At 39.9% G+C, this 27992-nt stretch overlaps 1 protein-coding gene across 1 annotated transcript; it reads right to left on the bottom strand.

The window, feature by feature from the left end:
• Positions 1–17: 17 nt before the first annotated feature.
• On the bottom strand, positions 18–27992 carry LOC100892793 (zinc finger protein 107). The gene is given in 9 exon segments (XM_030993468.1): positions 18–1781; positions 2025–3812; positions 3815–5299; positions 5724–5822; positions 12908–12997; positions 14309–14413; positions 17268–17393; positions 21442–21603; positions 27608–27992. Coding segments are annotated over 8 exon segments (3975 nt in total). The 5' UTR covers positions 21578–21603; positions 27608–27992; the 3' UTR covers positions 18–1635.

Below are 27992 nucleotides of genomic sequence, written 5' to 3'. Positions count from 1 at the left end.
CAAGCAAACACATTAACTTGATGTTAATCAAATTTAATAAAAGTCGTCTTCAAAAACAACTGGTGAACATTCAATGAATCTTCAATATGAAAAACAGCACATAAAAAACATAAGTTAAACATTTCAATAACCAACACAAATTTTTAACATTTCAATAACCAACACAAATTCGTGGCCGCGTTCTACTATAACATTTCTATTAGATTTAAGTTTTAAACTAATTTTGGGGACGGAAAGCAGTTCAAATAAAAAACAAATCTTTAAATGCGAATAATTCAAAAAGTAGTTTCGTTCTGCCAGCTGGGCGACGAGTTAAACATTTTATTTGTCATAACTCTAGCAAACACATTAACTTGATGTTCATCAAATTTAATGAAAGTCGTCTTCAAAAACAACTAGTGAACATTCAATGAATCTTCAATATGAAAAACAGCACATAAAAAACATCAGTTAAACATTTCAATAACCAACACAAATTTTTAACATTTCAATAACCAACACAAATTCGTGGCCGCGTTCTACTATAACATTTCTATAAGATTTAAGTTTTAAACTAATTTTGGGGACGGAAAGCAGTTCAAATAAAAAACAAATCTTTAAATGCGAATAATTCAAAAAGTAGTTTCGTTCTGCCAGCTGGGCGACGAGTTAAACATTTTATTTGTCATAAAACTCTCTCAAACACTATGGATATCTTTATTGACCTTGAACGTGAAAGTCAAAACTATCTCCCTCAAACACTATGGATATCTGTTTATTGACCTTTTAACGTGAAAGTCAAAACTATCTCCCTCAAACACTATGGATATCTGTTTATTGACCTTTGAACGTGAATGTCAAAACTATCTCCCTCAAACGCTATGGATATCTGTTTATTGACCTTTGAACGTGAAAGTCAAAACTATCTCCCTCAAACACTATGGATATCTGTATTGACCTTTGAACGTGAATGTCAAAACTATCTCCCTCAAACGATCTGTATTGACCTTTGAACGTGAAAGTCAAAACTATCTCCCTCACACGCTATGGATATCTGTTTATTGACCTTTGAACGTGAAAGTCAAAACTATCTCCCTCAAACACTATGGATATCTGTTTATTGACCTTTGAACGTGAATGTCAAAACTATCTCCCTCAAACGCTATGGATATCTGTTTATTGACCTTTGAACGTGAAAGTCAAAACTATCTCCCTCAAACACTATGGATATCTGTATTGACCTTTGAACGTGAAAGTCAAAACTATCTCCCTCACACGCTATGGATATCTGTTTATTGACCTTTGAACGTGAATGTCAAAACTATCTCCCTCAAACACTATGGATATCTGTTTATTGACAAGAAAAATCAAACGTAAAACTGCTACAAGAAAAAAACAAGCGTCAAAACTATCTCCCTCAAACACTATGGATATCCGTTTATTGACAAGAAAAAAAAAAAAACATGAAACTGCTACAAGATAAAAACCCAAACATAAAAATGCTACAAGAGAAAACCCAGCGTAAAACTGCTGCAAGAGAAAACCAAACGTAAAACTGCTACAAATGAAAACCCAGGTTAAAACGTCTACAAGAAAAAAACAAGGGTAAAACTGATACAAGAGAAAACTAAGTGGCTTCTCATCTGTATGGATTCGTTAATGCTTCTTGAGATCACTAGCTTGATTACATGCCTTACCACATACATAGGGTTTCTCACCTGTATGAATGCACTTATGTTTCTTGAGATCACTAGCTTGATTACATGCCTTACCACACTGATCACATACATAGGGTTTCTCACCTGTATGGATGCGTTTATGTTTTGTGAGATAGCCAGCTTGATTAAATGCCTTACCACATTGATCACATACATAGGGCTTCTCACCTGTATGGATGCGTTTATGTCTTGTGAGATCACCAGCTTGATTAAATGCCTTACCACATTGATCACATACATGGGGCTTCTCACCTGTATTGATGCGTTTATGTGTTGTGTGATTACCAGCTTGATTACATGCCTTACCACATACATAGGGCTTCTCACCTGTATGGATGCGTTTATGTTTTGTGAGATAGCCAGCTTGATTAAATGCCTTACCACATTGATCACATACATAGGGTTTCTCACCCGTATGGATGCGTTTATGTTTTGTGAGATTACCGGCTTGATTAAATGCATTACCACATTGATCACATACATGGGGCTTCTCACCTGTATGGATGCGTTCATGTTTTGTGAGATCACTAGCTTGATTAAATGCCTTACCACATTGATGACATACATAGGGCTTCTCACCTGTGTGGATGCGTTTATGTTTTGTGAGATGACCCATTTGATTAAATGCCTTACCACATTGATCACATACATAGGGCTTCTCACCTGTATGGATGCGCTTATGTTTTGTGAGATTACTAGCTCGATTAAATGCATTACCACATTGATCACATACATAGGGCTTCTCACCTGTATGGATGCGTTCATGTTTTGTGAGATCACAAGCTTGATTAAATGCCTTACCACATTGATCACATACATAGGGCTTCTCACCTGTATGGATGCGTTTATGTGTTGTGAGATTACCGGTTTGATTAAATGCCTTGCCACATTGATCACATACATAGGGCTTCTCACCTGTATGGATGCGTTCATGTTTTGTGAGATCACCAGCTTGATCGAATGCCTTGCCACATTGATTACATACAAAGGGCTTCTCACCTGTATGGATGCGTTTATGTTTTGTGAGATCACTAGCTTGATTAAATGCCTTACCACATTGATGACATACATAGGGCTTCTCACCTGTATGGATGCGTTTATGTGTTGTGAGATCACTAGCTTGATTAAATGCCTTACCACATTGATCACATACATAGGGCCTCTCACCTGTATGGATGCGTTTATGTTTTGTGAGATCACCAGCTTCATTAAATGCCTTACCACATTGATCACATACATAGGGCTTCTCACGTGTATGGATTCGTTTATGTTTTGTGAGGTTACTTTTTTGATCAAATGCCTTGCCACATTGATCACAAAGATAGGGCTTCTCACCTGTATGGATGCGTTTATGCGTTGTGAGATTACCGGCTCGATTAAATGCCATACCACATTGATCACATACATAGGGCTTCTCACCTGTATGGATGCGTTTATGTTTTGTGAGATAGCGAGCTTGATTAAATGCCATACCACATTGATCACATACATAGGGGTTCTCACCTGTATGGATGCTTTTATGTCTTGTGAGATTACAGGCTTGATTAAATGCCTTACCACATTGATCACATACATAGGGCTTCTCAACTGTGTGGATGCGTTTATGTTTTGTGAGATAGCCAGCTCGATTAAATGCCTTGCCACATTGATCACATACATGGGGCTTCTCACCTGTATGGATTTGGTTATGTTTTGTGAGGTTACTTTTTTGATCAAATGCCTTGCCACATTGATCACATACATAGGGCTTCTCACCTGTATGAATTCGTTTATGTGTTGTGAGAACATATTTTTGATTAAATGCCTTACCACATTGATCACATACATAGGGCTTCTCACCTGTATGGTTGCGTTTATGTTTTGTGAGGTTAATTTTTTGATCAAATGCCTTGCCACATTTATAACATACATAGGGTTTCTCACCTGTATGGATGCGTTTATGTCTTGTGAGATGAATTTTTTGATTAAATGCCTTACCACATTGAACACATACATGGGGCTTCTCACGTGTATGAATGCGTTTATGTTTTGTGAGATCACTAGCTTGATTAAATGCCTTACCACATTGATCACATACATAGGGCTTCTCACCTGTATGGATGCGTTTATGTTTGTGAGATTACTAGCTTCATTAAATGCCTTACCACATTGATCACATACATAGGGCTTCTCACCTGTATGGATGTGTTCATGTTTTGTGAGATCACCAGCTTGATCAAATGCCTTGCCACATTGATCACAAAGATAGGGCTTCTCACCTGTATGGATGCGTTTATGCGTTGTGAGATTACCGGCTCGATTAAATGCCATACCACATTGATCACATACATAGGGCTTCTCACCTGTATGGATGCGTTTATGTTTTGTGAGATAGCGAGCTTGATTAAATGCCATACCACATTGATCACATACATAGGGCTTCTCACCTGTATGGATGCATTTATGTTTTGTGAGATCACCAGCTTGATTAAATGCCTTGCCACATTGATCACATACATGGGGCTTCTCACCTGTATGGATTCGTTTATGTTTTGTGAGGTTACTTTTTTGATCAAATGCCTTACTACATTGATCACATACATAGGGCTTCTCACCTGTATGGATGCGTTTATGTTTTGTGAGATCACTAGCTTGATTAAATGTCTTACCACATTGATCACATACAAAGGGCTTCTCACCTGTATGGAAACGTTTATGTCTTGTGAGATTAGGTTCTCGATTAAATGCCTTACCACATTGATCACATACAAAGGGCTTCTCACCTGTATGGATGCGTTTATGTTTTATGAGATTAGGTTCATGATTAAATGCCTTACCACATTGATCACATACATAGGGCTTCTCACCTGTGTGGATGCGTTCATGTGTTGTGAGATTACTTATTTGATTAAATGCCTTACCACATTGATCACATACATAAGGCTTCTCTCCTGTATGGATGCGTTTATGTTTTATGAGATTAGGTTCATGATTAAATGCCTTACCACATTGATCACATACATAGGGCTTCTCACCTGTGTGGATGCGTTCATGTGTTGTGAGATTACTTATTTGATTAAATGCCTTACCACATTGATCACATACATAAGGCTTCTCTCCTGTATGGATGCGTTTATGTGTTCTGAGATTACCTGCATCATTAAATGCCTTACCACATTGATCACATGCATAGGGCCTCTCACCTGTATGGATGCGTTTATGTGTTGTGAGAGCATCTTCACGATTAAATGCCCTACCACACTGATCACATACAAAGGGCTTCTCACCTGTATGAATGCGCTTATGTTTCTTGAGATCATCAGCTTGATTACATGCCTTACCACACTGATCACATACATAGGGCTTCTCACCTGTATGGATGTGTTTATGGTTTGTGAGATTACTTATTTGATTAAATGCCTTGCCACATTTTTTCCCGTTTTGCATAATTCTTGATTTACTACATCTGATTTCTCCTTTAAAAAACTGTAGAATGTCTTTCTTTGATGCATCTGCCTGTGGGAGGACACCATAGTGTCCATGCTTGTACTTGAGATGCCTTGCTAAAATAAGAGGAGTGGTATAGAGTGATCCACAGTCCCCACATCTATAGAGTTCAGAATCTATTGAGAATGAAAAACAGGTTCACATTGTTATAATTATTTTAATGAAGTCATCTTCATCAGATTCAAAGTTATGTAGTTGTTACATGTGTTTGGATTGAATATAATTTGTTTTGAATGAGGTTGAAAACAACAACAAGAAAACGATAACGTATTTTTATAAACTCTTTCATTTAAAATATCTAAGATCACGATATAACATAGCTTATGACCAGCGTGTATCAATGTTCTATAATCAATGACTGTGCTTGAATATTGTCAACGTCTCAAAGGTATCATAATTATATTATGTTAACTGATTACATGAAACATATCAAAAGGCAAAACATTCTTTGAATTCAACAAAACCAAAAAGGGATTGGTATATGATTTGATGTTACATGGTTCATTAGAATACAAATTTGTTACAGAGCTGTATGCTAACCATCAGGAACATGTTCTTCTTTGCAAGACTTGCGGCTCACTGCTCTCTTCTGGTATCTAGATTGTCTTGGGGAGGGTGGGGGTTTCTCCTTTCTCCTGTCTGAAATAAAAATATGCACAAATTGATTTAGTTTATTCCCAATATATCCTTTTCAAAAAAATGATTTAGACTTTCATCTTATAGTTTATTTTGTTGTTGTTAACATGAATCCGTCTGTCCTATAACTTCACATATCATTTTGTCTGTCATCCCTCTTGACTCCCAATACAAACAAATATTATACACTTCAGTTATTGTGTGATAGCCTGACAACGACTAGACTATATGTCAAGTTTTTTTTCAGTTGTTCCCTTTAGTTTATCTGTTAATGCTATTTCAGTTAATACTGTCAGTGCTTTGGTTGGGGAAGTTGTTACTAGTAATACATGTTACAAGAAACAGTTATTGTCTTTCCAGATCCATTATGGCCCAACCGGCCCCCTCTATCCAGATCCATTATGGCCCACCCAGCCCCCTCTATCCAGATCCATTATGGCCCACCCGGCCCCCTATATCCAGATCCATTATGGCCCACCCGGCCCCCTCTATCCTGATCCATTATGGCCCACCCGGCCCCCTCTATCCAGATCCATTATGGCCCACCCAGCCCCCTATATCCAGATCCATTATGGCCCACCCGTCCCACTCTATCCAGATCAATTATGGCCCACCCAGCCCCCTCTATCCAGATCCATTATGGCCCACCCGGCCCCCTCTATCCAGATCCATTATGGCCCACACGGCCCCCTCTATCCAGATCCATCATGGCCCACCCGGCCCCCTCTATCCAGATCCATTATGGCCCACCCAGCCCCCTCTGTCCAGATCCATTATGGCCCACCCAGCCCCCTCTATCTAGATCCATTATGGCCCACCCGGCCCCCTCTATCCAGATCCATTATGGCCCACCGGCCCCCTCTATCCAGATCCATTATGGCCCACCCGGCCCCCTCTATCCAGATCCATTATGACCCACCCGGCCCCTCTGTCCAGATCCATTATGGCCTACCCGGCCCCCTATATCCAGATCCATTATGGCCCACCCGGCCCCCTCTATCCAGATCCATTATGGCCCACCCGGCCCCCTCTGCCATTTACCTGATTGTTGGGGAACACGTAAGGATTCACAATGCCCTGTCAGTTGGTGACTATTTCATTTTGAGTCTTGCGCATCTTTTAAATCAAATTTTTGTTAATCTGACCTACCGTTACAAAGTCATGTACCGGTAATCTTTTGTCTTGTCAGCTCCAACATAACTATTTTCGTGATTTTTGTACAAACCATGTGGAAATATCATTCACCCATTAAAGAGAAGGTTGAGTTCTGGGAAGAGGTGAAAAATAATTTGTGAGCGTTACTCATTCTTATTATGCAAGTGTGGAAGAACTTCAGATAAGACATGTTCCCTGAAAAGCATGGCTCTTCAAATGCCTTCATATTCTAAATATGCATGTAACATCGTAAAAATCGGGGGGCCTGCTTTTTACGCCACGTGTTCGTGTAGTCCCATATACATCTTTCTGTGAACAGTGTTTGTAACTTTACCAAGAATTGTCCACATTTCTTATCATTTTGATGATTCCAGAACCTTGCAATACACACAAATTCTTATATGCTAGATGATCAACCTTTTCTGGTCGATTCCACACCGTTTCTTTCACAATGCAATCGCATGACCAGAACTCAACTTCATCTTTAAAGAGATAAAACAATGGTTATTTGGTCTTGTTTATAGTTTAGGTGTCTGTTTTGGGGGCCAAAATAGTTGAATTATAGTTAAAAATGAAATAAAACAATAACAAAATACAAGTAAAAAAACAAAGAAAAACAAACTAGACATGTAATACTTGTTTGGAACAAGTATAGGTGGGCTGTTCCAACTTATTTGAGAGAAAATGTAGCAAATATAAGCCAGATACTGTTAAAAAAAAAAGTTAAATAGATTCATGATGTGATCGAAATTCATCTTCCATAGGCATGACATGCAAAATAAGAAATTTCTGACATGTGGCCTTTAATCGAAATTGTCACTATGATGACGTCATCAAAATGAAAAAATGGTGGCAAGAGAGCTTGTAGAGAATTGTCTTAGCTACAACATATCAAAATTTGGAAGAAAATCGATCAATATTTACAGAGATACAATCAATTTTCCAAAAATATGCTGACGTCATAATATGCAAATCGTATTTTGAGTTTGAAGGCCATTATGATGTCACGATACACTTAATGGCCAAATGAGACATGAAATCATATTTCCGACTTATACTCATAATTGGGGTCCAGGTGCATCCCTAAGAGCTATAATGGATATTGTATAGGCATGTTTTTGCCCATATATGCTATGTGTTGCAAGAGCTCGCGCACGTGCATTTATCTTGAAATAAAACTATTTTGTGTTAGAAAAGAAGTTTCATATGAATACCGGTAATGAGTTTCAATTAACATTCAAAAAGTGGAGTCTGACAATTTTTGTAATGATTCTAGTTCCCTGTATATTTCCAGATTTGATATTCATGAATGCGTATTCATAATTTATGCAAATTAGCCTATGCATTTTCAAATATCATAAAAATAATCTAACCTCATGAATTTGAGATGAAGGAAACATGTATTCAATACATTTTCAACAATCTTCACAAGTCTACAGACAAATATGTAGAGTTTTCTGTAAAATGCATAAAATCAGCATTTTGCATAATTAATTAGGCTATAACGACAAAAATTTGCATATTAGGAAAAAACTAAAAATACCATCTTGTTCCTTACGTAAATATCTACAAACATGCAAATTTTCGTGTTCATCAGACTTTTGACGGCCGAGATCATGGGGGGGGGGGGGGGGGAGGAGCCTCCCAGACCCCCCCCCCCCCACCCCCAGTCTAGAGGTGCTCAAAATAGCCCAGTACAGTAAGGGTTAAGACTAAGAGATAAATATGGTATCAATTGTTTGAAAAAAATATGGGAAATATCATGAAAGAAAAAAAAATGCGATTCTATGTTGTGTAATGGTGTTACGTGCAAAAACGCACGTGCAAGCGCGTGTGCGCGGTTTTTTAAATGGCCTTAAATGTATGCAAAATAACTTTGAGACGATTAACAGCATTTTAAAAAAGTCGCCCGCGGACATACGCGTACGTTTATTGACCTGAAGTTGACCCGACGGATATTGAACTTCTTCATGATAAATATGAATGAGAAATGACTTTCGGTTATGAAGATATGATCATGAGTTGATTTTCACAAAATGGCGCCTAGATGACGTCATCAGTCAAGGTCATAAAGTCATATGCCTATATAGATGTGTGCCGGATTTCAAGGCGTTTGATTGAGCCATTTTCAAGTTATTTTGTTAACAAACTAGATGTAACTTCAACTGCGCGCAGTTGAAAATGATGCCTCCACCATAGAGCGATTTGACAATAAACCAAAACAAAAGTAATTTTTCAAATTCAGTTTTATTGTAATCCATTAAAGGTACTATGTCCCTTTTGCAGCCAACCTCATATTCTGTAGAAATTTGCAGGAATTATGAATATGTCATGTATGTCCTATCTGTGAAATTTAAACGTTAGCAGTGTCCTCATATTCAAATTATGCAAGGAAACCCGTTTACTTGCTAGACTTCACCGTCAGACACTATTGAGTGACTGACTGGCCTTTTTTCTTCTTTGGTAATAACATACATGAAAAGAGTTGTAAATGGTACATGAGCATTTGTCTACATCAATAACCCACTTCTTGTGATGGCCAAGATTAAACTGATTGAATCTTTGCGCAGCATAAAACGTATGACCATTCGGTACAATTGTCTGAAAATCAAGACTATTACTTTTGGGCTCTGTAGTAATGTGATATTTGCTATGTATATCCATCAGAAACTTGTCTGTATGAATGAACAGTGAAATACTGCCCTCTCCGGCAGAATAAAGTAAGCTTGGCAACGAGCATAATGCTTTTTAATGGCGAATACTTCTAGCTGTATTCCTTCGTATTTATGGACATATAAGATACGACATTTTGGCGACGAGGATGAACAGGTATTGTTATTTATTGATTGAGAAACATAACTTGCTAACTGTTAACTTTTCGATCAGTGATTTTGTGCTACATGTAGCTGCCTAGCTAGCTGTGCCTGATGTGACTGTATGCCTGCTCCTGTGCCTGCTGTGTCGTAGTTGTGCGACGCCTCAGCTAGCCCGTTGATCATTCGCCAGTGCACTGGTTTCTCGTCATCATGGAAAGTGGTAGCCTACCAATGTTCCCATCATTTGACGCTGAATTAGATCGTCCTGATGTTGCTACACGTTGGACGAAGTGGCTGGCCCGCCTTGAGAACTTATTCGTTGCTCTAAATATCACGGACGACAAGCGTAAAAGAGCCCTTCTCCTGCACTATGCTGGGGAGCAGGTACATGACATTTTTTGTGCTGAGTCTTCAAGTCAAGCTAGGCCTGCTGACACCTCCTCCACCTCATCTACCACGTCTACAGTCGGCCCAGACTGTTCCTATGTGGGAACTGTACGTGTTTTGACAACATACTTTGCCCCCAAACGCAATATTCAGATGGAGATGTATGTTTTTCGCTCTTGTAAACAAAAGCCTGGACAGAGCTTAGAGGCTTACGTCACCGAGCTGAGAGCACTTGCCCAAACGTGTAAATTTCATGATTCCAACAGTGAAATTCTCAGCCAGCTCATACAGCACTGTTCTTCTTTACGTTTTCGCAGACGGGCGCTCCGTGAACAAGACAAGAGCCTAAGTGACATTTTGGCCATGGGTAGACTTCTTGAACAATCAGATGCGCAGGCCAAATTGATGGAGGACGGCCCTGCAATCGTTAAGAGTATGCGGCAGGTCTGCAGCAGGTCTATATGAGATATGAATATCTGCAGCAGACTCTTCATCATACTGAAAGAGTATGCGGCAGACCTGCCGCAGACTCTTCATCATACTGAAAGAGTATGCGGCAAGTCTGCGGCAGACCTGCCGCAGACTCTTCATCATACTGAAAGAGTATGCGGCAGGTCTGCAGCAGGTCTATATGAGATATGAATATTCATGATGAAGAGTCTGCGGCAGGTCTGCAGCAGACTCTTCATCATACTGAAAGAGTATGCGGCAGGTCTGCAGCAAGTCTGCGGCAGACCTGCCGCAGACTCTTCATCATACTGAAAGAGTATGCGGCAAGTCTGCAGCAAGTCTGCGGCAGACCTGCCGCAGACTCTTCATCATACTGAAAGAGTATGCGGCAGGTCTGCAGCAAGTCTGCGGCAGACCTGCCGCAGACTCTTCATCATACTGAAAGAGTATGCGGCAGACCTGCCGCAGACTCTTCATCATACTGAAAGAGTATGCGGCAGGTCTGCTGCAGATCTGCGGCAAGTCTGCCGCAGGAGTATGCGGCAGGCTCATTTCTTTCCTATGGGTATGGTTTTCAACACATCTTACCAACAATTTTATCTTGCATTGTTGACATGAATACGAAAATAAATTGCTAAACCAACATTTGCCGATAGATCTTGATCTAAGTTGTGCCAATGCATTGCAAAAGTAAAGGAAGGGACCATTTAACAGAGCTGCCGCAAAGCATCCATCCAAAGTCGCCATTTTGTTCTCCATTTTCATGCAGTTTCGCATTACAACGTACATTGTGGTAGGGGTATATATCGGACACCAAATCTGCCCGCGATCACTTTTTGAGCTAAACTTCCGGTAAATTATAAGAATATTGATGAATTTGGTATCAGTTTGTAAAAAAAAAATCGTGTTTTACGAGAAAATTACGATTATTTTGTTTTGTCCGTTGGTTTTTTTTTCTTTTTTTTATCCTTTTTTTCCCCTCTTTGTAATGTCAAAGTTGGGATGCGGCCTATGCGGCGGTGCGGCCTTATCGCCGGCAAATACGGTATTGCATTTAACATTAACAAGTATTTCAATGGGATGTCAGCAAGCCTGATAAAAACCCGATTTAAATCGCTTTCCCGATTTATTTATTTTTTCCCGATTTTTTCCCGATTTTTTTCTTCTTCCCGATTTAAAAAAAAAAAAAAAAAAAAAAAAAATCCAGATTTTTTTCCCCTTCCCTATTTTATCCTGATTTTCCCGATTCCCCCATTATTTTCTCTATTTTTTCCCCAAATTTTCTTACTTGAAAGGGGGGAATGTTGTTAGATGCCATTTTTTCCCCGCGAATCCTCTTCTTTTTTTTTACTCAAGGGGGGCGTGGTTGAGGGGAAAAACAAAAAACCCATTTTTTTTTTAGTGCTCACTATCACCCCTGGTCAGTGAACTTTTACTGTTGACGGTTTCGTGGAACGATACCCTGATAGTTAATACCTACACTGTATTGAAAAACTGCGTAATTTTTATATGAAATGTTACTTATTATATTCATTCTACTGTGCTTACCCTCTAACATGCAAAAAATCCTGAAAAATTCTCAAACCACAAAGATCTTTATGGTTTTCTTTGAAGGTGTCACTGTGCGACACCCTCTAACAGTAAATTCTCCCAACCATTTTTGAATTTTCCCAACAATTTTTCCATGTAAATAAGACATAAGAAAGGCTTTTAGAAATCTTACAACAATTAAATGTCTTGAATGGTATATAGAGCCAATTCATTGCTTTGTGACGATATACATTCACCTAATATGTAATTTAATTGTAATCATATAGTTGGAAGAATTTAAGGAATCGATCAGATCAGTATTCCCCAATTGTTATCATTAATAATGGTCTGTTTTCACTCAAACTTTCAGATAATCTTTCATTGTACATCTTGCATTGAAGTCCTTACCTTAATTAGCACCATTTTCTCTCATCTGAACAATGTTAACAAGTCCCTTCAATTCTTAACTAATTCTCTTCTTTGTCGGGTACACAAGGGGTTTTAACAAATTTCCCATAAAATCATTCAATAATATGAGGTATAAAATGTGTTTGAAATGCTTCAAAATAAGGATCACATTGCACCAGAGTGCATCTATAAACCCTAGAGCCCAGCCATATTGGACTTCATGCAATGCATGCATCAGTGTACATGCTACTTTCATGTTCCAATTTTACATTTTTTGTTTTGTTTTGTTGACCACCCTGAGCGCCATTGTACAATAGAATTCTCTTCATAACTTCATGATACCTTGATCAGTTGATGGGTCTTGTCCTTCTGTACTTGAGAGGGATTCAAACATGTCTGTGTCAACTTCTTGTTTGATGGTGAAGACCAGACCTGTTAGGAACAAAGTAAAGATATTTTCATATTATCTGAGAAGTAAAATTTGATCTGGTTACCTATTATTGGCGTCAAAGAGAAAAATGAGTTTATAACCAAATAAAATATGATATGCCTATAACTCACAAGAATTGAATGTCAATGTAGCAATTAGGAAACAGAGGGAAAAGAATATTGAAGGACATGTATAGAATAGATTTATTTTCAGTTTTTGAATGGACTTTGCCACCAGGAGTGTGCCCCAAGGATGCATCCTCCCTATTCACAACAAACATTAATATTTTCTGGTTGGCTAAAACAATTAATCGTTTCATTTTCCTTTTAGGGACCATTCAACCCTGATAGCAAACTACCCTCAAAGAAAGCAGATAAAAACAGAGAAGCATAAGGGTGAAAATTCTAACAAAATCGGACAAAAAATAAGAAAGTTATGAATTTTCCAAAGTCGTAAATACTTAACATATAGGCACTCCAAATTGGCTGAATCTGTAAAGTCACTATTACAAACTGCTGGAAAACTTTCCCATTTGTTCCAACGCACAAAATGACTAAAAACATCAATTTTTCAAAAACTATGACTTTTATTTTTCAAGAGCAGTGCCCCCAAAAAGAGGGAGCGCAAGAGCAAAACAAAAATTTATGGTATTTTTGTACACGAAACAACGGGGGAGTTATCTGGGACTACATTGTTTGTCACAATCCACTGACCTCATCGCTAATTTTGAGATTTGCATAGACTTAGTGATATCATATTTTAAACTCTCATAACTTTAATTTTTTTTGAATGATTTTGTTCTAACTTTCACTTAGCATGCGTTCTACAACTACACATTTATTATTTCTTGTATCCGTGTACACGCAGTGACTTGTGTATGAGTGAAAGGGATATGAATCTTATGGGGCATTGCAAGAAAGTTGCAATCAATTGCAAATCCCCCAAATTAAGCGTAAGTCTTGCGATTAATTGCAATGCCCCCATTAGTAAGAGAGAGATAGCATGAGAGTATGTGCATGATTTATACATGTATGTCCGGACGTGTACACGACTACCCAAATACACGCTTTATATGCACAGGCTTGACTTACACCAATCCCCTTATCCAATTTGTTTGCTTTCTCTCAGGGCAATTTGCTATCAATGTTTGATATTCCTTCAAGAACCCTATAGCATACCATCTTGAGTTACAAGCTGACCCTCATCTATCAATGTTTGATGTTCCTTTAAGAACCCTATAGCATACCATCATGAGTTACAAGCTGACCCTCATCTATCAATGTTTGATGTTCCTTTAAGAACCTATAGCATACCGTCTTGAGTTACAAGCTGACCCTCATATCTCAATCCATCTGAACCGGGAATGGAAAGACACGTCTCCTTCTCAACTTCTCCTTCCTCCTTGATGCAGATGTTTCCTGTACATGTAAAAAATAAAAATCATTAAAACTCTTGATCACTACAGACTTATCATTTCTATTTTAATACAGAGTGAAGTAGATGCTTGCATTATTTATGAATATGCATATTGTGTTTTTGAATATTCATGTTTTATGCATAGATTTGTTAATAGAGGTTGGAGCTAATAAACATTCTTGATTCTGAGCTAGTGGACTGAATTGTTTTGAATAAATCTTACTTATTTTTTTCTTCTTCATGCTTTGATGTGTAAGGTGAGAGAATGAAGGTATAACTTGAAGATAAACTTGAGTTCTGGTAAAAAAAAAGAAAATTAATTCTCACAGAATCAAACAAAATTTACACTGAATGTTCAAAATTACAAATAAATTACATGTGCAAAACAATTTTGGAAGAAAATGCGTACTGGCTGAGTAATGAGCATAGAAAGATACCATTTGTGTAGTCCCATATGCATCTTTCTGTGTACAGTGCTTGTTACTTTACCAAGACTGGGCCAAATTTATTATGATTTTGATGACTCAACCTTGCAGTGCGCACCAATACTTACATGCTACATGATCAACTGTTTCTGATCCATTCGATCCACACCTTTTCTCTAACAATGTAATCGCATTACCAGAACTCACCTTAATCTTTAAAGTGTCTCAGTAACATTGTTAAAGGTTGATGAAAAAATTGCGTAAGTTTTACCTTTTATATTCCTTCTACTGTACTTAGCATCAAACATGCAAAAAATCCTGAAAAAATTCTCAAACCACAAACATATTTATGGTTTTCTTTGAAGGTGTCGCTGTGCGACACCCGGCCTCTAACACACATACATTAACTTAAGCTAACATCTAACGCATGCGCATTACGTTCATCTCGTCTCAGCCTCATTTTCCTAAATTGGCGCCTAGCTACATGGGTCCTTCTGATAGAACAAGGTGTCTGAACGATTTTTCAATTTTCTCTTTCGGATCGTGTTTCACCATTATGGTTGGATAATTAAACTAGATGGATGTTTGACTGCGCGCAGTCGAAAATGATGCCTCCGCCATAGAGCAATTTTTCAAATTCAATTTTGATTGTAATCCATTAACAAGTTCACAGAATATCATTTTTACAAGCTATTTTTTGTATACATGTATGACCCTAAAATCTAATCAGTTCGATGGCTCTGCAAGATACATACATGTCCAGAGTTTGATAGTAATCCATTCGTCAGTTCTAATAAGAAGGCGTTCAGAAGCTGTTTTTGCATACATGAGCCCCATGACCTTTGACCTTTGGCCTCATGACCCCAAAATCTACTCAGTTCATTGGCTCTGCAAGATACATACATGTTTTGAGTTTGATGGTAATCTGTCCATCGGTTCTAATGATTGTGATCATAAGCTATTTTTGCATACATAATGAGCCCTGTGACCTTTGACCCCAAAATCTAATCAGATCATTGGCTCTGCAAGATACATCCATGATTAAAGTTTGGCAGGAATCCATCCATCGGTTCTTGAGATAACGCGATCACAAGCTATTTTGAATACATAATAGGCGTGTCTTCGATCACTATCTCGAGATTGCCAAATATCCAGCTATTTGAACTATCCCGATCGCAAACTATCCAGCTAATTTGCGTCTTCACTAGACCGATACGTTCATCACCAACTACCTCGAAAAATAATCTCGAGATTGACGCATGCGCACTTCAGCGACCGACTGTACGACCAGCGTGCCGATTTAAGATTTTACCCGCGCTGTAAAACGTTAACAAGTACAATTTCGCCCTCCCTCCACAAACAAATCAGCAACGAAACATGCTCCTCGGTCCAATGAGACATTGCGAACAGAAAGTATAATGGCGAATTCTAACAGCAAACAGCACAAAAACAAAGACAAAAACAAACTAGACGAGTAAATGTAGAAAATTATGACGAGTCGAATCCCAAAAGTACGGTAGGTAAGCTGAGCTAGCTGAGCGGTATAGATCGCATGTGCGCATGCTAGTAAAACTAGTAAACACGGAAAACAGGAAATCGTTGTGCAATGTGGGATCGGGATATTTGACTCCGTACTTCGGTCTAATGAAGACAGTCGCAAACTATCTCGCTAGTTGGGAAATAGTGGGATATTTTGCAAACTAGACCGAGATATCTTGGGATATTATCCCGACCAACTATCCAGCTATACTTCGGTCTAATGAAGACGCAAATAGCTGGATAGTTGGCATCTCGAGATAGTGAAGACGGGCCTAATGAGCCCTGTGAGCTTTGACCTTTGAACTCGTGACCCCAAAATCTAATCAGTTCATTAGCTCTGCTATATATATACATGATCTAAGTTTGGCAGGAATTCATCAATCGGTTCGTGAGATAACGTGATCACGAGCTATTTTTGCATACATAATGAGCCCTGTGACCTTTGAACTCGTGAACCCAAAATCTAATTAGTTCATTAGCTCTGCTATATATATATACGTGACCTAAGTTTGGCAGGAATACATCAATCGGTTCTTGAGAAAACGTGATCACGAGCTATTTTTGCATAAATAATGAGCCCTGTGACCCCAAAATCTAATCAGTATTTTAGCTCTGCCATGCAGATACATACATGTACATGGTTTAAGTTTGGCAGGAATCCATTCATCGGTTCTTGAGATAACGCGATCACGAGAACGGGATGTACGTACAACCCGGAAACATAATGCCTCCGGCTACTTCGTAACAGAGGCATAAAAAAGTGGGTCGAAATAAGAAAATTCAATAATAAATAATAAATAATAATAAAGGCGATTTTAACAAAATTAATTTCACTCTCTTTAAAATGTGTTTGCTACAGTGTTAATATTTAGACAGAGAAACTTAGACCAACCTCTTGACTTTTTCTTGGCCTTCTTCTGCTTGCACTCCTCATCCTCGCTATCACTCTCCTCTACGATCCGTTTCTTTCTTCCACGACGAGGTCGCATGAAATCCGGGGGACTGTCGACCTGTAGTCCTGCATATAAAAGACATCTTATTTATTATTTTATTCTATTTTTGTATACATGGTAGCCTCTTAAGTACATAACATTGCTTTGCAAGAGAGCCCTGTATTACATACCGGTAATACAATTAAATTACATTGTGAAACAATGGGCAACTGGATGAATAGTAAAAAGTACAATACACAATAAAACAATAAAACAATTTAGAGTGATAATTTAGACTGATAATTATGGAAACAAGTATTATGACTTTCAATCACCATTTACAATCATAGGCGCCGGAAGTGGGGGTGCAGCTGCCCCCCCAATCACAAAAGTGGGGGGGCAAAACGCATTTTTGCCCCCCCAAAATGCCCCCCCCCCTCAAAAAAAAAAAAGCAGTAAAGGAGTAAAGATGGTTCGTATTTTTAACCCAAAAGAACATAACAATAATAAAAACCTGAATTAAATGACGTATGAAATTCCATTCAAAGAAAAGGAAAGTTAACAGGAATTAAATTTCCTAAACATTGCGCATGCTACCTATATTTATCAATGTAGGTTTTTATAATAGCGATACGCGCATATCGTGGACATATTGCGAGAGAATGGGAAGCGTTTCTGTTTTTTGTTATAGGGGTGAGAAGCTTATGAGCCCCTGAACGATGGCGTACTGATGGGGGGGGGGGGATTTTTTTTATTCGATACCAGTGATGTACAAATGTTGCTGAAATGACATGATTTTCCGGTATGTTTTCTCATTTTTCTTGTAAGTCATACCTTTTTATGCGTTTGTTGGAAAATGAGAAATTCCCAAATTTACAGTCGGGCGAAAAATATGCTTACTTAAAAGCATTTATGTTAGGGTCTGCAGAACGGCCGGGCTCGGGGACTCGTGCCACCCTCAATTGTTGAAAAAGTTTGTTACAGAGGAAAAGAAAGAAAGAGAGAGAGAAAAAATAAGTGACCTGCCAATGTCACAAATGAGGTATCTAAATATGCTTATCTGACCATAATTTTAATGCCTAAAACCCCTAAACCTCTGGGGGCTCAGCCCCTTGACCCCCTACCGGGGCCCAGGCCCTGGACCCCACGCCAAAATATGCTCATTTGACCGTAATTAAATGCCTAAAACCCCACCAAGGGCCCTAAGACGGTCCCCTGTATGCTCATCTGACCGTAATTAAATACCTAAAACCCCCGAGCTTCCGGGGGCTCTGCCCCCTGGAATCCCACCAAGGACCCTAAGGCGGGGCCCTGGATGCTAATCTGACCGTAATTAAATGCCTAAAACCCCAGAGCTTACGGGGGCTCTGCCCCCGGACCCACCAAGGGCCCTAAGGCGGTCCCTTGTATGCTCATTTGACTGTTATTAAATACCTAAAACCCCTGAGCTTACAGGGGCTCTGCCCCCTGGACCCCACCAAGGGCCCTAAGGCGGGGCCCTGGATGCTCATCTGACCGTAATTAAATGTCTAAAACCCCAGAGCTTACAGGGGCTCCGCCCCCAGACCCCACCAAGGGCCCTAAGACGGTCCCCTGTATGCTCATCTGACCGTAATTAAATACCTAAAACCCCCGAGCTTCCGGGGGCTCTGCCCCCTGGAATCCCACCAAGGACCCTAAGGCGGGGCCCTGGATGCTAATCTGACCGTAATTAAATGCCTAAAACCCCAGAGCTTACGGGGGCTCTGCCCCCGGACCCACCAAGGGCCCTAAGGCGGTCCCTTGTATGCTCATTTGACTGTTATTAAATACCTAAAACCCCTGAGCTTACAGGGGCTCTGCCCCCTGGACCCCACCAAGGGCCCTAAGGCGGGGCCCTGGATGCTCATCTGACCGTAATTAAATGTCTAAAACCCCAGAGCTTACAGGGGCTCCGCCCCCAGACCCCACCAAGGGCCCTAAGGCGGTCCCCTGTATGCTCATCTGACCGTTATTAAAGACCTAAAACCCCTGAGCTTTCGGGGGCTCTGCCCCCTGGACCCCACCAAGGGCCCTAAGGCGGGCCCTGTATGCTCATCTGACCGTTATTGAATACCTAAAACCCTCGAGCTTCCGGGGGCTCTGCTCCCTGGACTCTCCGTCAATTAGTGGCCTGCCAGTGTCACAAATAAGGTATCTAAATATGCTTATCTGACCATAATTTTAATGCCTAAAACCACTAAACTTCTGGGGGCTCAGCCCCTTGACCCCCTACAGGGGCCGGGCCCAGGCCCTGGACCCCACGCCATTTTACGCTCTACCTAATTGTTAATAATCCACTTTGAAAAACGTTCCGCGGGGCCTGCCCTGCATGTAACGTGTAAGAGTGATGGTGATGCAGATTTTTCTTCTGCCCCCCCCCCCTTCCAAACGTTTTTGCTCGTTACGTCACTGCCCCTGGAAGGTGAGCCCCCTGGAATGTTTGCCCCCCCCAATCCCAAACTGCTTCCGGCGCGCCTGTTTACAATATAGCAATTCTAGATAAAAAGCCGCAAAGGGTTCAATATTCTAAGAAATCTAAGTTTTGAACTTTGATATATTCTTAAAATGTTCTCTCATCATCAAGATGATTTGATGTAAAGTTCAAATCAATAGTTATTTTATAAAAGAAATAAAAAACAAAGTATCTTGGAGCATTTATGAATGGAAGTATATTTGAATGAGCTTTTAAATTAATATTGATTAATTATTAATGATAAACTTGTCAAGTTCAAATTGCATAGTTGTCGATTAAAAGAAAGTTACCACACCTAGAAATAAAAAATTGAAATTGAGGTTTAGATTTTAAATATATAGATTCAAACTCTAGATACATTTTATAGTCCAGTAGACGGTACCATATACCATGTACATGGCCTGGAAAAGTTGAAAAGTACAAGGTTTTTCTGTTGATTTGTGTTCTAGATGGGTATTGAAGTAAATTCAGCTTGGTTGCCAACTTCGCAACCTTGGGCAACTTTTTTAATAGCAATATTAGCATAATCATCTAATTAGCATATGTGCAATATGTAATAATGTTGCTAATCTCAATCCAGGAAGCCTGAAAACATGGATAATACGACTTTTCAAGGGTTTCATAAGACAAGGAATTCATTTATGACACCAATTTTTATTTTTAAGTAATACAATTGTCTTAAATAGCATAATTAGCATAATATATATATGGACTTCATTGTCATTGTTTATCTATAAAGCCTAAAAATGGAGCAATGCAACTACATATACATGTCTTCTCATGAATTAATGATTAATCTTTCAAAAGTGATTTACCATGTTGCATTGCACCATTTTTAAGCTTTATAGATAAACAATGACAATGGAGTCCATATATTGTACATATTATGCTAATTATGATATTTAAGACTATTGTATTACTTAAAAATAAAAATTGGTGTCATAGATGAATTCCTTGTCATAGAGAACATTTGAAAAGTCGTATTATCCATGTTTTCAGGCTTCTTGGATTGAGATTAGCAACATTATTACATATTGCACATATGCTAATTAGATGATGCCAATATGGCTATTAAAAAAGTTGCCCAAGGTTGCCAAGCTGGCAACCAAGCTGAATTTACTTCAATACCCGTCTAGAACACAAATCAACAAAAAAAACTTGTACTGAACAGCTTTTCCGGGTCTGAAAAACTTCTACAGGACTCTTAGGTCCAGTGCTAGATCCAGTCCAACTTTGTTAGATGTAGATCTAGAATTACTGCAGAGCTCATAACAAGGGAGTCAGCTGTAGTCTAGATTTCTTAGACGAAGAGTCTACATGGTAGTACATGGGGCCCATCTGTATTCACTCAAAACAAATCCCACTGCATGCAAAACTCAAAGGCCTGATGTAATGTATTCTTCTACAATTCAAACCCAAGGCTGGGTTTAAGCTTTCGTTTCAAATCGGGTTTAACAATAGAGGTTAGTTTGATGCCTTTGTTTTCCTAATTTAAATGTAATCTTAGACCCGGGATCAGGGTTTAATCAAACCATATCGATTCAAATCAAATCAAATCAACAACAAAAAGGAATTACTAGAATATTGGCCGATGAGACTTTAGATCCTTGTGATCTTGTTTCCGATGGATGACTACATACCAACTTCAAGCATCATCTCATAATTTTCTTTGATGTTCTTGAGACGAAGTTTCTCATAGTCACTGGTCTCTGCCCATTCCTTGGCTGTGAAGTAAGCCTGGCCGGCTGAATAATCATCAGTTGCTGGGAGAGGCATGATGACAATAGGGTGTTACAATGTACCTGTGGGAAGGAAAAGGCGGAAAAGAAGTCTAATAACAGTCTTTTGAGTTAGACCAGGGGGGTGTTTCACAGAACTTGTCATCGGTGACAAATGACAATTTTTGTTGTAAGCTACTGAAATCCTCGCTTCTGATTGGTTATCAGCAGATTTGTCACTGATTTTAGTCATTTGTCATTGAAAAAAGGCTTTGTGAAACAGGACCCAGGGGAGTGTTTCACAAAGACTAAGATCGACTTTAAGTTGGACTTAACTATGGCAGGTCATTCATGCCACTGGTTGCTCTCACCATTATGATCTTTAGATAATAATTTTTCCTTTAATAAAGATATTCAAAAATGTAAATTCTGTATATTTGTGACCTTCATTTATACCGGTAAGTCAGACGAAGAAGGGTCGAAGGCAGGTAGATGCTATTCAATATAAAATAAGCTTAAAACCGCCCGCTCCCTAAAAATGAAATTGACATCACCTTAACTATGAATGTGACCGACACGTCCTGCAGCAAGAAAACTCTGTTAGATACATATTATTGTGAAAAGTTTATCTATTACTTAAAAGCTTCTGCACCTGCTCCCCCCCCCCCCCCCCCCCCAAAAAAAGGATTGCATCTTTCGCAAAGGTTTTTATCACTTCTTTTTCTTCCATCAGTGTCTACTGATCGGGGAATTAAAACGCATCTCCCTTCTCAAAATGCTGGCTACGTCCCTGAATAACAACAATAAAACAAAAACAAAAAATAACCCATGAAAGAAATATTGTCGGTGGAGCAAATTGTCGGCGGAGCAAGTTGTCGGCGGAGCAAATTGTCGGCGGAGCAAATGTCGGCGGAGCAATTGTCGGCGGAGCAATTAATTGTAGGCGGAGTAACTGTCGGCGGAGCAACTGTCGCGGAGCAATTTTTGCGGAGCATTTAAATTGTCACCGGAGTAATCGTCGCCGGAGCATGTGTCGGGTTACTGTTATGACTCTATGCTTTGCTGTAGGCCTAGTGTGCAGTAGACCTATATATGTCGTGCAAACATAGCTGCATTACTATCCTGGCTGTGTATTAAAAGATTCTCAACATTAATTTCAAACACCACTGTACAAAACTCAACTAATTTCACTAAAAATAGGCACTGTGCTCTTTAGTGACACCTAAATAACAGTAAAATACAATTTTTTGAACTTACCGATGTTAAAAAGAATAATTTAAACATTAACATTGTCATTGTAAGTCTAGACTCTGTCAAACTTGCCGATATAGACTCTGTCAAACTTGCCGATCGGCCACATCGTGTTCATAGTTTTTGCGTGCATCTGTGTTTTGTGTAGACCGGCTTTCATCGAAAGGGTGCGGTGCGGTGCGGTGCGGCGCGGTGTGGTGAGTTCAACGCACCCATTCGATAAAAGGCCCCCCGCTTTTCTCGAAAGGGTGCGTTGAGAACGGAGGACCGTGTTAGCACACCCTTTCGAGAAAAGAGGGGGGTCTTTTCTCGAAAGGGTGCGTCGACTGTAGTCTTTCACATCAGTCGTTTAAAATGTTTAGGGAATAGAAATGTGGTTTTATAAATTGAAATAATCAAAATTGAAACTACTTTGTGTGTAGTCTTGCAGATCAGGCATTTATAAGAATTAAATCAGTAAATAAAAAGAAACACAATGAAATAATTAACTTAGATATTTAAAAAATGTCAAATATAGGTGTTTTGCTAGTCTTGCATATCGGTCATTTATTTATTGAAATAAAAAACAATATCCATTTCTTTTTTTGTATGGAATTCAGTTTTTAAATGTTAACTGGTCTTGCATAACTGTCGTTAAACTACAAATAGAAATTAATTGCCATTTTACTTAATCAGGCACACGTTTATGTATTCGTTAAGTCTTGCTGAAAAAATGTAGGGGTGCACATGCTTTTTAACGTGTTTTTTTAAAACATTTTGCCAACACAAATTGAAATTATCTTTTATTGTCTATACCATCTGAAAAATATTTTCACCGGCATATATGCTTCACCCCCCCCCCTCTCTGTCTCTCAGGCGCGGATCCAAGGGGGGGGGGGTGTCGAGAAGGCCTTGTCCCCCCCCCCCCCCCCCCCCCCCCCCCCAGCAAAAAAAAGAGAGAGATAAGGAAAAGAAGGGAAAGGGAAAAAGGAGAGAAAGGGAAAGAAAGAAGAAAAGATAAGGTGGAAGAAGGAGACCAGGGTCGAAAGGGTCTTGCGTCGCAGGCTGTTGCCTCCCCCCCCCCCCCCATAAAAAAAATAAGAGAGAAGGAAGGAAAGGGAAAGAAAAAGGAAAAGAGCAGATAAAGCGAAAGAAAATAGAGGAAGAAGAAAAGAAGGGGGATATCAGTTGCAATTTTCCCGCCAACAAGTTGTGGGTCGGGGGGGGGGGGGGAATGGCACTTGCCTCCCCCGCCGCCCCCGCTAAAAAAAGAGAGAATGAAGGAAAAAGGAAAGAGGAGAGCGAAAAGGGAACAAAAAAGATGGAAGAAGAAAAGAAGGGGAGATCAGTAACGGTTAATCCCGCAAACAACGTGTGGATCGGGGTGAGGGCCGAAAGGCCCTTGCCTCCCCTACCCCCAGCAAACCTAAAAGAGAGAGAAGGAAGGGAAGGGAAAGAGGAGACAAAGGGAAAGAAAAAAAAAGAGAAAGAAGAAAGGTAGAGGTGATCAGTTGCGATTTTCCCGCAAACAAAGTGTAGATCGAGGCCGGGGGGGGGGGGGGGGGGGGGGGGGGGGGGGGGGTGGCACTGGCGTACTGATAGGGGAGGGGAGGGGGGACATGGTATAAATAACATTCAAACGTTGTTCTTTTTATTTCCATAACGGTGATTTACAAATAATGCTGAATTGACCTAATTTCTGAGATTTTTCCTCACTTTTTAGTAAATTATACTTTTTTATGCGTTTGTTGGAAAATGGCAAATTCATAAATTTGCAGTCAGGCAAGAAATATGCTTTTTTGAGTTCCCTACATGTCAGGGCCCGCGACATGGCGGGGATCGGAGAAAGAAGACGATCATTGTACCGTTCTCGACTCTTAATTCTTGTCGGAACTCAGTTCCCCCCTCCTGCACGGTTGTACCGTTCTCGACACTTAATCCTTGATTAAATTCATTTCTCTCCCCCGCCCCCCTCCCGCGCGAAAGCTATGACGTTTCATAGAATTATTAGAGAAAGAAGATAATTCGAGGTACCGTTCTAGGCTCTTAATCCTAGTCTGAATTCAGTTGCCCCCCCCCCTCCCTCCCTCCCGCGCGAAGTGCGGAAGCTTTGAGGTTTCATTAAATTATTATAGAGAAAGAAGACGATTCGTAATACTTGTCTGAATTTCAAAAATGTTCTTTATCTGCTCCTTTTTTTCCCACGTCCTCTTCCTTTTTTCTCCTCTCTTTTTTGTGTTTTGGCCGGGGTTCTGGGGGAACCGCCCCCACCGAGGGGTTTTAGGCATTTGATTACGGTCAGATGAACATACTTTTATACTTTATTTATTTTGTGACAATGGCAGGACAGTAATTGGCGTGAGGTCCAGCGGGCGGAGCCCCAGAAGCTTAGGGGTTTTAGGCATTAAATTACCGTCAGATTAGCATCCAGGGGTCCGCCTTAGTGCCCTAGGCGGGGTCCAGGGGGCAGAGCCCGGAAGCTGAGGGGTTTTAGGCATTTAATCACGGTCAGATGAGCATATTTTGATACCTCATTATTTTGTGACACTGGCAGTTAACTATTCTTACTTACTTGCTCTCTTTCTTCCTATTTCTCTTTTCAAAGTTGGGGGGGGGGGGGGGGGGGGCTCGAGGCTTCCGATCTCCGCCGTTTTGCGAGCCCTGACATGTAGGCAACTCAAAAAAGCATATTTCTTGCCTGACTGCAAATTTTCCAAAAAACGCATGAAAAAGTATAATTTATTAAAAAGTGAGGAAAAATCTCGGAAATTATGTCATTTCAGCATTATTTGTAAATCACCGTCATGGAATTAAACATAAACCACGTTTGAATGTTATTTTCCCCAAGTCCCCCCTCCCTATCAGTACGCCAGTGCCGCCCCCCCCCCCCCCCCCCCCCCCCCCCCCCCCGATCTACACTTTGTTTGCGGGAAAAAATTGCAAATGATCTCCCCTACCTTTCTTCTTTCTCTTTTTTTTTCTTTCCCTTTCTCTACTTTTTCCCTTCCCTTCCTTCTCTCTCTCTTTTAGATTTGCTGGGGGTAGGGGAGGCAAGGGCCTTTCGGCCCCACCCCGATCCACATGTTGTTGGCGGTATTAACCGCAACTGATCTCCCCTTCTGTTTACCCTTTCTTTTCTTCTTTCTCTTTTTTGTTCCTTTTTCGCTCTCTCTTTCCTTTTCCCTTCCTTCTCGCTTTTTTTTAGCGGGGGCGGGGGGGGGGGGGGGGGGGGAGGGAGGCAAGGGCCATTTGCCCCCCTCCCGATCCCGATGTTGTTGGCGGGAAAATTGCAACTGATATCCCCTTCTTTTCTTTCTTCTTCCTCTTTTTTCCTTCCCTTTATCTGCTCTTTACTTTTTTCTTTTCCTTTCCTTCCTTCTTTCTTATTTTTGTATGGGGGGGGGGGGGGGCGGGGAGGCAACAGCATTCGACGCAAGGCCCTTTCGCCCCCTGTCTCCTTCTTCCCTTTTCTTTTCTTCTTCTTTTCCTTTCTCTCCTTTTCCCCTTTCACTTCTTTTCCTTCTCTCTTTTTTGCGGGGGGGGGGGGGGGGGGGAGGGAGGCAAGGCCCGCTCGACCCCTGGATCCGCGCCTGAGAGACAGAGGGGGGGGGGGGGGGGGGGTGGAGCTTTTATAGGATCAGCACACTGAGTGTCACATACCCATGCAAGGAACCATCTCTGTTGAATTCACCATAATACCTTTATTGTTACTACTATTATTGTTTGCTATAGCATTGAAAAGTAATAAATGTGTTGACTTTTATATATCAAACTTTTTTAATTATGTTTTGTCTTTTTAATAAGCATCAATAACGAAGTTTTAGAAAAGTTGAACCGGGTGAAAGTTGTGTGAGTGAATGTTGATTGGGTATGTCTTGTTGCTGTCTTAATTGGATAATAACTGATTATGAAATATGAAGGTGACACATTAATTTGAACTAAAGAAGGGCATATTATGTGAAAGAATGTTACTTTCCTTAAATTTAAATTTGTTTGGATGTGAAAACAACCATTATAGATGGCATATATGCCGGTGAATATATTTTTCAGATGGTATAGACAATAAAAGATAATTTCAATTTGTGTTGGCAAAATGTTTTAAAAAAACACATTAAAAAGCATGTGCACCCCTACATTTTTTCAGCAAGACTTAACGAATACATAAACGTGTGTCTGCATGATTAAGTAAAATGGCAATTATAATTTCTATTTGTAATTTAACGACAGTTATGCAAGACCAGTTAACATTTAAAAACTGAATTCCATACAAAAAAAGAAATGGATATTGTTTTTTATTTCAATAAATAAATGACCGATATGCAAGACTAGCAAAACACCTATATTTGACATTTTTTAAATATCTAAGTTAATTATTTCATTGTGTTTCTTTTTATTTACTGATTTAATTCTTATAAATGCCTGATCTGCAAGACTACACACAAAGTAGTTTCAATTTTGATTATTTCAATTTATAAAACCACATTTCTATTCCTTAAACATTTTAAACGACTGATGTGAAAGACTAGTCGACGCACCCTTTCGAGAAAAGACCCCCCTCTTTTCTCGAAAGGGTGTGCTAACACGGTCCTCCGTTCTCAACGCACCCTTTCGAGAAAAGCGGGGGGCCTTTATCGAATGGGTGCGTTGAACTCACCACACCGCGCCGCACCGCACCCTTTCGATGTAAGCCGTGTAGACCTATGTATTGACTATTCGTGTGTGCAATTGTTTGCAGCGCTGCCTAGTCTAGAGTCTAGATGTCGTGCAGATTTATAGATTAGTTGTACAAGTCTGCATGGTAATTATAGGATCAAATTATGCTTACAGTTACAGAATTCAGATGTTCGAGTTAACTCACCTGAATGAAGAAATAATAGCTATTTGAAGTGATGATGAACGGTGTGGCCGTGTGGAGATTAGCAGTAGTCTCCTCGATCGTCGCGCGCGTGGCATGCGCTATGCATGTTTACTTCGAGAGCCCAGGCAGGGTTCAGGTCAAAGGTCGACCAAAGAGGTGCGAGGGCTGTGATTTGTGAATAATTAATAGCCATTTAATTATCGTTTGTCGAGGTCGGTATTTATCTCTTAACAACATCGATCATCCAGTTGTTAGAGGAAGTTTAGAATGCATGATTTTGGTGGCAAAATGATGGCATTATATGCATCCCCTTTCTCCCACGTACTGCATGAATCGGCGCACCTCTTCTAATTCGTACCCCTTAAGCTCCTATATCTCTTTCCTT

This window comes from Strongylocentrotus purpuratus, unplaced genomic scaffold, assembly GCF_000002235.5.
Source record: "Strongylocentrotus purpuratus isolate Spur 01 unplaced genomic scaffold, Spur_5.0 spur5_scaffold_20, whole genome shotgun sequence".
Classification (NCBI taxonomy): Eukaryota; Metazoa; Echinodermata; class Echinoidea; order Camarodonta; family Strongylocentrotidae; genus Strongylocentrotus; species Strongylocentrotus purpuratus.
This window is presented reverse-complemented; position numbering and strand designations above follow the sequence as displayed.